The 13,598-nt window shown below is 41.8% G+C and overlaps 2 protein-coding genes across 2 annotated transcripts; one reads left to right on the top strand and one right to left on the bottom strand.

Moving 5' to 3' along the window:
* Positions 1 to 160: 160 nt before the first annotated feature.
* Positions 161 to 6,933, top strand: aldh6a1 (aldehyde dehydrogenase 6 family, member A1). The gene is made up of 12 exons (XM_061063496.1): positions 161 to 317; positions 910 to 951; positions 1,044 to 1,118; positions 1,659 to 1,820; positions 1,913 to 1,991; positions 2,432 to 2,734; positions 3,867 to 3,988; positions 4,304 to 4,493; positions 4,979 to 5,160; positions 5,254 to 5,433; positions 6,274 to 6,372; positions 6,477 to 6,933. The coding sequence occupies exons 1-12, from the start codon at positions 279 to 281 to the stop codon at positions 6,579 to 6,581; spliced, it is 1,578 nt and encodes a 525-aa protein (XP_060919479.1). The 5' UTR covers positions 161 to 278; the 3' UTR covers positions 6,582 to 6,933.
* Positions 6,934 to 7,120: 187 nt separating this feature from the next.
* On the bottom strand, positions 7,121 to 13,005 carry si:ch211-163l21.10 (basal body-orientation factor 1). The gene is made up of 11 exons (XM_061063497.1): positions 12,857 to 13,005; positions 12,518 to 12,770; positions 12,348 to 12,413; positions 10,757 to 10,900; positions 10,585 to 10,665; positions 10,423 to 10,493; positions 9,645 to 9,789; positions 8,607 to 9,100; positions 8,298 to 8,402; positions 7,473 to 7,541; positions 7,121 to 7,294 (listed from the first exon to the last, which is right to left on the bottom strand). The coding sequence occupies exons 1-11, from the start codon at positions 12,898 to 12,900 to the stop codon at positions 7,195 to 7,197; spliced, it is 1,572 nt and encodes a 523-aa protein (XP_060919480.1). The 5' UTR covers positions 12,901 to 13,005; the 3' UTR covers positions 7,121 to 7,194.
* Positions 13,006 to 13,598: the final 593 nt, after the last annotated feature.

Raw genomic sequence — 13,598 nt, forward strand, 5'->3', positions numbered from 1 at the left:
GGCGGGATTAGCTAAAATGTCAACTAGTGATTGGGTAGAATCCTGATTGATCCCGTTAGACAGATGAGTCCTGATTGGATCGAATGCGCCAATCAGGCTATGTTATTGATGGGAGTGCGAACACTGGAGCGAATAGCAAACCTCAGATTTCCTCTACACCCGCCCACAGGTAATACAACTTTATTAGGAAGAACTCCGAAAGCTGTCTTCTTCTGGCCACCGTCCTACCTGCAGAGTTGGTCAAACGAAGTCGACCTGCGCTTAATAACATTTCCAACATGGCAACAACAGCATTACGATCCGTACTGAAGGCAAAGGTATGTTATAAAGCCGATGTAGGCCTATTTCAAACTCTGCTCAATTGCAAACGACGTATGCAGATTTGACAGCTCACCTTGTTTACAAAGTGCAATGTATTATGTGCTGCAGGATACAAGATCCTTGTTCATTTCCACACTTGTATTACTCACACAGAAGAATAACTGAACCTGTTTCATCTCCTCAGAGGACTTTTGATGATTGGCTGTCACCTGCAGACTTTTCATATAGCACCACCTCATATGAACTGATTTATGATTAAAACAAGGGGCCTGCCCTGAGCTATTCTCTGTGTTTATTGTACTATTACTAAAAGACTTGACCTCGTTAAAGGCTTGTCACTCTGCCCCTGTTGGCTGGACTACATTCATTCTTCCAGTCCTCTTGACTTTGTCCCCTTCAGGCCTCCTCATGAGGCCACATTATGTAGTTGCTCATTAATCTGGTTTGGCCATCAGGCTGAAACTGGAAACAACCGGCATTGTTTAATAAGTGTTAGATGTAATATGTAAACCAAACGTAGCAGTTAGTTTTTGGATGGATAGTGTTTTTGCATTAGATTTTTGACTCCCTGTTGTGTTACTTCCTCAGGTCCCACTGAGAGCTGGCCGCATGTGCTACTCCTCCTCAGCGGTGAGACAATGTACACCCACTGTCAGTCTGCTGTTACACATTACATCAAATGTCATGCATGGGTAATTAACATCACGCATCTGTCCTTGCAGTCTACGATCAAGCTGTTTATTGATGGGAAGTTTGTCGAATCCAAGACGACAGAATGGCTGGATATTCACAATCCTGTAAGTATTATATCGAGAAATGGTACACCTTTTGTTGCTGCATCCAAGCATGTGGTTGTCTTGAATAAACCTTATGTAACTGGAGGGTATCATGATGCTACGCTGTCGTTTGGTAGCTCTAACATTGATCAGGTCTGTGCAGATGTTTAACCTGTTTTGTGTTACATCATTTTTTGGGGCCCTGTAGTTACAAACAAAATTTCCTTGTAATAGAAAATCATATGTTTAGTTCGTATTTGTGTTATAAGCTCATTGACGGTATCTTTCACTGTAGATATATATATATATACATGCAAATATATTATACCAAATCAGTCTGACTGCTTGTAAGGAATACTTATTAGAAATCACTTGAACCTGATGGAAATCCTGTTATTGGTTTGATAATCTCTGACCTGCAGATTTATGAAAAGCCATAAATGTCAGATAAATATCAGCAAGGACTCGAATGTTTTCTGAACTAAAACAGCAAGTGCTGATTAGAACAGATTAATCTTAAGCATAGTAATGAAAATGTACTCATGGCCTCCTCCTCTGCAGGCTACCAACGAGGTGATCTCCCGCGTACCCAAAGCCACCCAGGAGGAGATGTTAGCTGCGGTGGAGTCCTGCTCCAGAGCCTTTCACTCCTGGTCAGAGACTTCCATCTTGGCCAGACAGCAGGTCTTTCTGCGTTATCAGCAGCTTATCAAGGACAACATTGTGAGTCAAAGGGTCAGAAAGTATAAGTTGTATCTGAAAACAGGAAGCAGAAAACGAAGGCGTGACATGAGAGGGGTCGTCTTGTGTTTCAGAAAGAACTTGCAAAGTCCATCACAGTGGAGCAGGGCAAGACTCTGGCAGATGCAGAGGGGGATGTGTTCAGAGGATTGCGTAAGTTTATGTCACAAACACACGTGCACACACACACACACACAGAGGGGCTTTACTGAGGGCAACATAAGAGAACCTTTGCGTGTTATGTAGGCTTTGACTTTTGGTCAGTTAATGAGTTATCCTAGCTCCATGTGTGCCCTTTAAATCATTGCTGCTAGTTGTCAACTTTGCCTTATATTTGATAAAGAATGAACCATGGCTGGAGGCGGTTATAGAAATATCAAACTAAGCCTTCTTTAACTCTCCTACATCTCATCATTAAATATGAATGTACAGCTTTCACTTGTAATTCTAACACACAGAACTTATTACACTCAATGTTAACACAAAATAAATTTGTCTACGTTAAGCAAATCATTTACACATATCCAAAACTATTTCAAACCGAATAACTTATGGTGTATGTGGCATGTTGAGCTTCTTCCTTCTCTTTGCAGAGGTCGTGGAGCATGCCTGCAGCATCACCTCTCTGATGCTCGGTGAAACTCTGCCCTCCATCACAAAGGACATGGACACCTACACCTACCGCCTGCCCCTTGGGGTTTGCGCTGGCATCGCTCCCTTCAACTTTCCCGCCATGATCCCCCTGTGGATGTTCCCCATGGGCTTGGTTAGCGGCAACACCTACCTGCTGAAGCCTTCAGAGCGGGTGCCGTCCTGCGCCATGCTGCTGGCCAAGATGCTTCAGGATGCTGGTGCTCCAGACGGGACACTCAACATCATCCACGGCCAACACGATGGTAAGAGTTGGTGTCTTTCGCTTTTAGCCAGTGATTGACATGGGTTTGGTGTCTCTTTTGTGATTTTGGTGTCTGAAAAAATGGATGTAGTGTATCCACAGCAGTGAATTATGTAAAACAATATAAAACATGGCAGATTTAAAAGCCATATTTATAAAGATATTAATGAGAGATAACATAAAGATTGTTTCCCCTTTAAAAGATGAATCTAAAGCATTTTTACTCGGTCTTGTCACAGTCTTAGACTTGGTGGACTCTGAATTTAAAATCAAAACCAGTCAAGACCACCACTGATAGGCTATTTTTCCACGTCATTAGAAGTAAAACGCTGCTTTCTAAAAGAACAAATAACTTCCATCCATTCATAAATTGTATTTTTATCCCCTGGTTATGTCTGCAACCTTCCCGGTGTTAAGGTCTATCTGAGTGAGATTTTTCACTGATATTTAATATCTTGTCTCGGTCTCGCCCTGTCTTGGTCTTGGTCTTGGTCTTGGTCTTCACTCGGTCTAGATCCCTAAATGTCTTGTCTCGGTCTCTGAGCACTCCGGTCTCGGTTAGTTTGGTCTTGACTACAACACTAAAAGCCTTGAACACATGATGAGGAAAAATCAATTGTTCAATCAGACTGTATTCTAAAAAATAGATGTCTTTGGATGACATTATGTTGGACATACAGTAAGTTATTAGCTCATGTCATCTTGACTCTCGTAAATTATATGAAAAGTAAAATAAAAAAGGTAATTGATGTGTTTTTGTCACAAAATACATTTCATAAATACATACAGGTAATGAATACCTTGATTTAAACAGATTTATGAATATATAAAAATGAGGAAAGATGCTAATCATTCATTTTTAAAGGTAGTTAAAGCTCATTGAATTTTGCTTGGTACCAAGCTCATTAATTTTCTTAAACCTTAATAACTAGTGTTAACTCACAGCTGAGAATTATCTATAAAAAGTCTGTTTCCATAATCCCACATTTTTTATCAATTATTTCAGTAGTCGTGTAAAATTGAGTGCAAACTAGTATTTAGAATAGAGGTTATTATCTACATTGTTTGGTTAATTTATATTTAAGATGTTGTTTGATTTATTAATTTAATTTTTGAATACATTTCCTCCACAGCTGTGAACTTTATCTGTGACCATCCGTCCATCAAGGCCATTAGCTTTGTCGGCTCAAATCAAGCTGGGGAGTATATTTACGAGAGGGGATCTAAAAACGGCAAGAGGGTCCAGTCAAACATGGTGAGTATGAGATGGAAGTGCAACATAATCTGACTCCTGTAAATGAACACAAGGGGGCAGCATTGGCCAGCAGACTCTTGTTTAAGGTCACTGCTCCTGGTACTGTCTGCTGAACAGAAGAGAGAGAGTGCAATACAGAGATTTCAGCTGTGCATCACTGTTTTGGAGCCAAGTTGTGAATAAAAGATGTTCCCTCTATTTTATGTGTCCATCAATAACATACGATTTCAATTTGTGAAATGTGGAGGTTGATTTTATGTTTCTCTGATATTGAGATCAAACAGCAGAAGGCTAACCACTTCTTATACACTGTAGGGAGCCAAGAACCATGGTGTGGTGATGCCTGATGCAAACAAGGAGAACACTTTGAACCAGCTTGTGGGTGCAGCATTTGGAGCAGCGGGACAGCGTTGCATGGCTCTGTCCACAGCCGTCCTGGTGGGCGAGGCTCGGAACTGGCTGCCGGACCTGGTGGAGCGAGCCAAGGCCCTACGAGTGAACGCAGGTACCGCGCCCCGTCACTCCACCCTTCACCTCTCTCCGGAGCCTCTCTTCCCCGAGGGCCTTCGGTCTAGTCATCTCTGTGGCCACCCACGCCGCCCTAACCACACCTCTCGCCTTCTGCGCTGTTGTAACTCTGTGTTGGAGTCAGCTGGGAGAGACGGCCGGTTGAGTCAGCCATGCTGCAAATTTGTGGCCAGATCTGCGGCTCAGACCTAAACAGCGGTTCGGAGCATCAAAACCTTTTCAGAAAAAGGATGGTGTGGAGTAAGATTGAGAAGGATTTTCCCTGTTTGCCATGATGCCACTCTAATTTGTGTCATACACAGGAAACCCATAAGTATCCATTTTTGAGGGTGTGCCTGTAGGTGCCCCTCGTCCTGGCTTTTGCGTGTTTGTGGAAAAAGACATATTTGAATGTCAGTGCCCGTAATGTGCTCGCATCATGCTATGTAACCTTATAGCTGGTTGTTTTTGGGGCCCTGCTAGGAGACCAGGCTGGAGCAGACGTGGGGCCCCTGATTTCTCCGCAGGCCAAGGAGAGAGTGTGCAGTCTAATCCAAAGTGGCGTGGACGAGGGAGCCCAGCTTCTTCTAGATGGCAGAAGTGTTAACGTCAAGGGTTATGAGAACGGCAACTTTGTGGGTCCCACCATCATCAGCAATGTCACAGTACGTGGGTTTAGAATCTTCTGGTGTATTTACCTTCCGAGTACCTTTTGAAAACGTAACACGTAAAAGTGTTGATTTTTTTGCGTTCCACAGCCTGACATGAAGTGCTACACTGAGGAGATCTTTGGTCCCGTGTTGGTCGTCCTCGAGGCAGAAACTCTGGATGATGCCATCAATATGGTCAACAAGAACGCCTATGGCAACGGAACAGCTATCTTCACCACAAATGGTGCCACTGCACGCAAATACACTCACGAGGTGGACGTGGGCCAGGTGAGTGGCTGCAGCCTCCAAATGTGTTCCTCAGTTTTGAGAGAAAGGAGACATTCACATCAGTCTGTCATGTCTATACAGCATCTCAAGCTGGAGGCTCATCACTTTTCTGTTTGTAAAACCTTCACGCATTAAAAAAAAACAAAACAATTATTTTCCATGTCAGGTATAGACTTGTTTGCCCGAAACCTAAAATAAACACCTTCAGAAACCCCTTCCCCTCCTACAAATAGCAACAACAAATATGAGTCTTTACTGAAAACAGAAGGACATAGAAACATTTTTCCGGGTAGTACTCGAAGAGGGAAATCTTAAATTAAGCTCAAAAAGGGATTCCTAGGGTCCTGTTCATTATCTTAGCGTAAACATGGCCAGCTTTTACCCTGTTTGTTTGCCTTTGGATCCCAAGTTATGCCCTGTGTTTGCTGTTCACATGTCGGGGAATGCTGTGCAGGCCATGTGCTGTACTCCTCTCCAAACCTCGATGCAACAAACATCTACTTTTCCTTTTTTTTCTCCTCCCTGCACCTTCGCCAAAAGGCCTTAGTGTTCCAAACCTATTCCGGCTGTTTCAAACATTTAAAACCAACCATGCCAAGCCTCTACTGCTTTCATAACAAAATGTTTTATTTCGTTTTTTTCACCCCTTCAATAAGAGCATGCTATGCTTTATTATAAGCCAGGTTTAGCTTTGTTTAGTGCCATCTTGTAAACTTGATTTTTAAAGAACACAGATATACCACCTCTCTCATCTGCATCATAGCACTTCAACATCTGGAGGAATTATTTTACAAAGCTCACAGTTCTGTGAAATGAAAGGATAAATACTTGTTTCTGCAGGTGGGAGTCAATGTTCCCATCCCGGTGCCACTGCCCATGTTCTCTTTCACTGGATCAAGAGGATCCTTCAGAGGGGACATGAACTTCTATGGAAAACAAGTACGACCCCAACAAAAGCATCTTAACGTTCCAGGTGTAAGACTAATGTATAGTATATGTGGCGGTGTTTGGTTTTGATGGACATGTTTTTGTTTTCTCTCCAGGGTGTCAACTTCTACACACAGATCAAAACTGTAACCTCGCAGTGGAAGGCAGAGGACGCCACTTTGAAAAGTCCTGCAGTTACCATGCCAACTATGGGACGCTAAATACTCCACAAGTGCATTTGTGAAGTCTTAATTAGACAGAAGACCTAGACACGCTTCTTCCACATACAGTATATAAAACAGACTAATAAGTTCAATGTGAATATTTTATGACTGAAAGTTTTTAAATACTTATCCTTTTGAAGACTGAAGATTTTTATGTAAAGATACTTTCTAAATACAACCACTGTTGCCACGAACTATACAAAGATCTGTACAGCTGAGGCGATGTTTTTTATCAATGTCATCATCTCCAATACAACACCAGTATTTAAACTCTTGTGTTGAACAGTGGAGTGTGTATAAACTTCATAAATAATGGATACTATGAATACACTGCATGGTATTCCACTGATTGTTTACAGATTTTGTATATTCTCTGGGGCATAATTTGGTACCAGATCTTTGTGGGGAGAAAGCAGTTTTTTTCTTGAGGAAACGGATCCTAGAAATAGATTAAAACACACATCATATATGAAACAGAATACTCACACTGTATAAACATGCATGGTAGGATATTTATAACAAGCACAAACAGACTTTTGTGTCCAAAAGCACACGTGATTGACACACTGTGAGAAGCACTTTGATGTGCACTACAGAGGCCAATCAGAGGTCATGTGGTGTGTATATCCGGTAGGCTGTTTGGGTTTGGGGGGAGAGCGGGTTCAGGCGCGTCTGTGATGAAGGTCGCTCGAGATGGCTCCTCTTTAATTCTGAAAGACAGTCATCATTATGCAACGCTAAAATGCAGCTGTCTGATAAATCACATGTTGGCACTGCCGATGCTTTCTAAGCTAAACATGGAATGTGGGACCAATAAATCTGCACAGGCCTCTTAATTGCAAAGATTAGGTGTAACTTTTATTCTCCCACATTCCTTTAGTTTCTTACCCGGCAGCATGGTTGTCGATGAGGCTCTTCTCAGAGGAGGCAGACAAAGCCAGATGTTGGTTAACTTTCCTATCACAGAAAATGCAGACTTGCAGTTAAACATAGAACCTCGAAGTGCAAAGCCATGTTTTAGCACATAGGTGTCTATTCACTCGGGCCTGCAGCCTGTCTTGGATAGAGGGGGTCACCCTAGGTCAGCACGATTCACATCGACTTCAATGTTGCTAACGGACTCTGGAGTCGCCAAATGTTCTCTGTTATTCTGCAGGACTAGGTGCCAGACCACTGAAAACATGAATATACATCGCTGCCTGCCATACCCCCATACATCCAGATCCCCTGCACACTCCTTCCTGAAAATCATGTTACCAGCTGCTCTTTGACCACAAGTGTTCAAAGAAAAAAAATAAACAGCTAGTGCACGTGAAGAGGGGCCAATCGGCTGAAAGCAAATCGACGTGACCATGTGTTTGTTTCCAAGCACACGACTTTGTGGCTGGGCCTATTTTTACTATTGTGCCCAGACTCTTTCTTCATTCTCTTTAAGCAGCTGGATGGAAAAGAAAATTGGTTGAAGCCTAAGTGATGTTTTATGGTATCCTCTTCTTCTGAGAAAATGGCTGTTTAAAACATTAAAAAGAGGGAGGAGTCGTGAACTACTGCTTGGGTCACTTCAGCTTGTTCTTCAGAGGTTAAAACATTCAGATTTTTCTGTTTATTTTTCAAGGATTACAAGTGTACTGTACAGGAATATTTGAGATGAAAAGCAACCAGCAAGACTTTTCCTGAAACAAACACAAGATAGTAGTCTGGAAGTTGTATTACCTTACAGTCTGTCCATTCATCTTAGCAAAGAGAAGTCTGAGAATGTGTTCCTTCTGCTCCCAGGTGAGATCCGAGATTTCAACTTTGCTGCCTGGCTGATGAGTCCTGTAAAAAAAGGCAAAATGAAACCAAAGTCAATTTGACCTTAACTGTTTTCTTCCATATATAGTCTGCACTAAGATGAACCACAGAGTGTAAGGTTTGAGGACCTCTGATTGAGCTGAAGGTTACTCTGCTCTGATAAATATGAGGAATTAAAAACAGACAAACTGTTGTAGAAGTCAAGGAAATGATGGGAAGTGGCCCTACCACTGTGAAGCTGCCTCCATGTCTGAATGCACAGAGTTGGTACTGTGGGGGATTTTATGAAAGGTGCGGATCGGTGGGAACCGAAGCTTTCCGGCTGTAGCTTCTCTCAGCCTCCGGCGATAAGCCTGCAGCGCCTCCTTTTTGTACTGCAGCCTGCTGGCCATTATCTCCTGCTTCACTTGGGCCAAGGCCTCGTGGAAGAACTGCTCCAGCTCTGTACGCTGTTCCACAATGGTGCCTGCTAGCTTCTTGATGTGCTGCAATTCCCCATCTCGCATGTTCAGCACTTTTTGTAGCTTCACCAAATCCACCTGGCTGGCCTGGGTCATTACTAGGGTCTTCTCTTTCTCCTTCTCAATCTCTTGCTGTGATTCCCCCACTTTTACCTCTAGGGCCTTCTCCAATGACACTACCTTGGCCTTAAGGTGAGATAGCTCTTCTTTCTGGGCCTCCATCTGAGCAGCATTCTTCTTTACAATCAACTCAAATGTGTTCTGCATAAGTTAACAGAAGAGCAAAGTGTTAAAACGGATGACATTTAGCTAACATTGGAAAATATTTCAATTTCATGCCAATGCAGAGCTGAAACAGATAATGGTTTGTATGCTGGCTGCTGCGCTGCTGAGTGAGCGGCCAAAGCTTAAACAAGGTGGATTTACTCTCTGTATTTACTGTCATCATCATAGGTAAGATTAATGCGCCCAATATTTATTTGTCTTGGAGACTTGGTGCCAGAAACCTGTGAAGAAGAAGCCACTAAATTTGAACCTATCCACCGGTGGAAACTCACCACAACCACTGACCACTGAGAGGCTGGGTAGTAGGCAGGAGTTGGAGGGGAGTAAGGCCACAAGCAAAATACACAGAGTCAGCACAAGTAAACAACACAAGGGGAAAATCCACCTGAAATATATTCTAAGCAGATCTGACAAGTGCTCCATAAGTGAAGTGATTGAAAGGTGATGAATGGCGTCTATCCAAGCAGTCCCGGTGCCTCATAGTAACATGGCTGTTTGCTGTCTGATAGTTCAAACACACCTTGTCCAGTTCCAGGGATGCATTTTCCTTTGCCAATGAACTTGTCACTTTCTGAAGCTCCTCTGCCTCCTTTATGTGATACTTCAGCGATTCATTCAGACGGATGTTCTCCCTGAACACAGACCGCAAGGCGTCGTCCAACTGCCTAAATAGTTTACAAAACAAACAGAAATTATTATTCAAACCTACATTGAGTCTTACAAGTAGAACACAAGGCTTTTTGATAGCTGAGGTTTTCTATGATTCAACAGGGTAAAGGTTTTGCATGTGAGGAGATTTAGTTCAGATTATGTAGAGCCAATCTAAAGTTTCTTGGTTAACACACAGAAATTTAAATTACCTTGGTCAGAGCACTTGGCATTTAAAGACAAGCTGAGTTGGTTTAAAATTCAATAACCTACTGATGCCACGACTACACCTGCATGATCACCCAAGTTCAAACTGTAAAGTTTTATGAGCTGCAAAAATAAACCCAGCAGAAATGTACATCTTATGGCCTCAAAGGTAATAAACTGTGGCTTTCCACGCATACATTACCCACTCTTCTTGGGCCGATGAAGATGACAAGATGACTGTTGGCTTTGCTGATGTACACCAGTGGTGTGAGTGTGTGTGTGTGTGTGAGTGAGTATTTACATTATATATACATATGTATAATGTAGTGTGTATGTATGCAAAAATATTTTTCTTTTCTTTTCTTATTCTGAGCACATCCAAGTGGAGTTTAAAGACTAAAGAGTAAAATAAGATTAAAAAAGGGAAAGTGAAACACGCTTACGCAATGGCTTGATTGTGGGCCTCCTTCACTACCGCAGCTATCCTTTTCTCAGCTTCACTCTCCAGCTGAGCCTGCAGTGCAAACACATTTCAAAACTCACTTGATGTTTCACAGGGACAATATCAACCACTAACTGGTTTTTAGGTGATTGTTAAAACAGACCTTTTCTTTTAAGAATTTGCACTCCATTCCGTTCAAGTTTTCCCTGTGCTCCTTTTCAGCTGCATCCATGCTTTCTCTGACCTACAAAAAGAACATTGGTGGACTGAAAAAAACAACCACTTTCTAATCGGGACCCTTTTGTATTGTGTTCCCCCCCCCCCCCCCCCCTCACATCACTGAGCTCCTGCTCTATCTGGAATTTTGTCTTCTTAAACTCCTTAATTTTCCTCATCCCATCCTGGATCATGTCAAAATCGCTGGACTTCTTTCTGAACAGATCCTTCATGGCATTGATTTGAAGTGTGTAATCGTCCGCCTGTTAAAACCAATCGTATATTTAGATGCATAGGATGAAAAACATTTTACATATTTAATAAATGCCTTAAGTGTTTGAATGCCTCCACCCATCTATATAGATGCAGCAAAGTTCCCATAACTGCGGCTTGTATAAGTTGGGGATTTTTATACCAGAGTTCACACGGGCCATGCTCTTCTGCAAAACCAACTTAAGCACAGATCAGTCGGGCTAAATACCTCAAGATGCTACTGTGGAGAAGCCAGTCAGGGCAAAAATGTGACAAAATGACCAAAGTCATGAGAGACTGGCAAAACAAGCACCCACAAACATATACATGACGACTAAATGAGAGGTTATCGACCATCTGATTACAACTTAAGGCCTAATCCTTATTCTTCACATAACTCTGTCTACATCAATGGACCAATTAGCCATATTTTTTTAAATCTGTGTGATCTGACAAAAATCTAGCTTTTTAAAATATATCAAAAATTGTGTGTGAATATGGCTTTTTCCTCAAGCTGTGCAGAGACTGCAGTCTGGAAAGCCTTCATAGAGTAATGATTTGAAAGACTGAGTTTCTTGACACTTTCATCATGATTTCATCATTTCTTTCTTTTGAGAAAAACCAGGGCATTCAGCGCATTTAATGAAGCTGTTTCCATTAGCTAATTTAATTTTTAGAATGAGAATGAGAACTTCTTGAAGTCACATCTTAAGAGTCAACCACAAAACAGTATTTTTTTCTCAGTGACTGGACATATGCGACAGTTGTCTAAAATAGAGATGTTTCAAGTTTGTCCAGACCAGGCCTCTATTTTCCTCCTCTTATTGGACTCCAGTTTACCAGCATGAAGTAAGAGCTGGAAGATGGAAAACAGCTGCTAGCAAAAGAAACAGAAGTTTTTTTATACCTTTTATTTTGTCCAGTAAAGCCACTTGAATTTTGTCATGTCAGTTTGATAGCTTGATCTTAACAATGAAGAGCAGAGGTCAGTGAGGATAAAAGGAGTCAAAATAAGTCCCTTTTGGTGGGTGCAGTGTTATGTAACTTAAACTGGTATTTTAAAGTAAGAATCTGTGTGACAAGTGAAGTATGGTTAACACATCAAGACCAGCAGTGTGACTTTTCCCGGCCAAGCACTTTCAAATTAGGCTACGCATTTCTCCTGTGGCCACCGACATAGATTAAAATAACATTAAACCATGTAACTCGGAATGTGAGGGTTTGTTTTTTTGTTTTATGGTCGCTTTGTTTGCTTGTTGTTTTCTTGCATAATAAATGTCAACATAATTACACACAAGACAGCTGCTAAGACACAGCGCAGCACATTTTCCAGATGCAGGTTTGAGTTGCGCATGATAAATCACAGCCAATGGCCATAGCCTTACTATGAACCATGTTTTATGTCCTGGATGGAAGTTGCATTTCTTTTCTTGTAGCTGTGTTTTTAAATGAACTCACCAGTTTGTTTTGCTCTTCACGGGCGAGTAACTTTTGGCTTTTGAGGCTCTTCTGCAGCACATGAATCTGTCAAAATGAAATTGAAATTGAAATTGAACCTTAATTGAAATGGTTCAGCACTGATTGTGTTTTTTAAGTAATCCATACAAACTTGTTGTAACTCTCCGTACCCTCTCCTCTTTGGCTGCGTCTTGTCTCTTCAGAAAGCCAGTCATGTCGATTGTGTCCTTCTCCGCGCGGAACATTTGGTTGGTGAGCTCTTCATTTGCGCATGCCAACTTGCGGCAAGCCTCGCGGTACTGCACGAGCGACTGGTCGGTGACCTGCAGCCTCAGCTCCCAGAGGGCAGCGTTCGCCCTGGCCTTCTCCACATCTGACTCTTTATCCGCTTTTGACTCCTGTTTTGCTTCTTTTTTCCCTTTCCTGTCGGAAAAAAAAAAACGCGTTCGATTGTACATTTTTAAGTCAATGCACACGCCAAATGTAAGCCTAGGACTAGACGCACTTACCCGGCCTTGACCCTCTTTACTTTGGCGACTTTCTTCTTCGGCATGACTGGAACTTTTTCAGGCTAAATTGCTACACAAAACAACACCGTGCTCCCATAAGGTGAAGTTGTTCGGTAGGCTAATTACACCAGTTTCAGTTCGGCTATCTGTAGTCCAATGTTTGTGTGGTGCTGTTGCTATGGAGACGCGGTCACACAGGAAAGGTCAGATTTCCTTTCTACGTAACGTGACCGTTCGTTTTACATAGGATAATAAATATCTGATAGGCGACACAGAACAAAACCATATTCAACTTTTATTTTTGAAAGGCAACGCATGACAACACATTCGGCTATATTACAAAAGAAAAGCACAAGAAAAGCCTAATAAATGTGCCTTAACTGAGATAGATAGATAGATAGATAGATAGATAGACAGACAGACAGACAGATAGATAGATAGACAGACAGACAGACAGATAGATAGACAGACAGACAGACAGATAGACAGACAGACAGACAGACAGACAGACAGATAGATAGATAGATAGATAGGGATATAGATAGATAGGCTGCTTTATAAATATTAATAATCATAGCCTATGTTAAGATGAGCAGGTTATAGCCTATTTTGCAACACCGAAAAGTTCGGTATGCACTGTAGCCTATAGGTTATAGTCTAATAAATAGGTTTGATAGGCCTATATACTATTTTAAAATCTTTTTAGACTGTATTAGCCTATTTACAAATGTTAGGGTTTAGA

The sequence above is a fragment of the Labrus mixtus genome, chromosome 18 (assembly GCF_963584025.1).
Source record: "Labrus mixtus chromosome 18, fLabMix1.1, whole genome shotgun sequence".
NCBI lineage: Eukaryota > Metazoa > Chordata > Actinopteri > Labriformes > Labridae > Labrus > Labrus mixtus.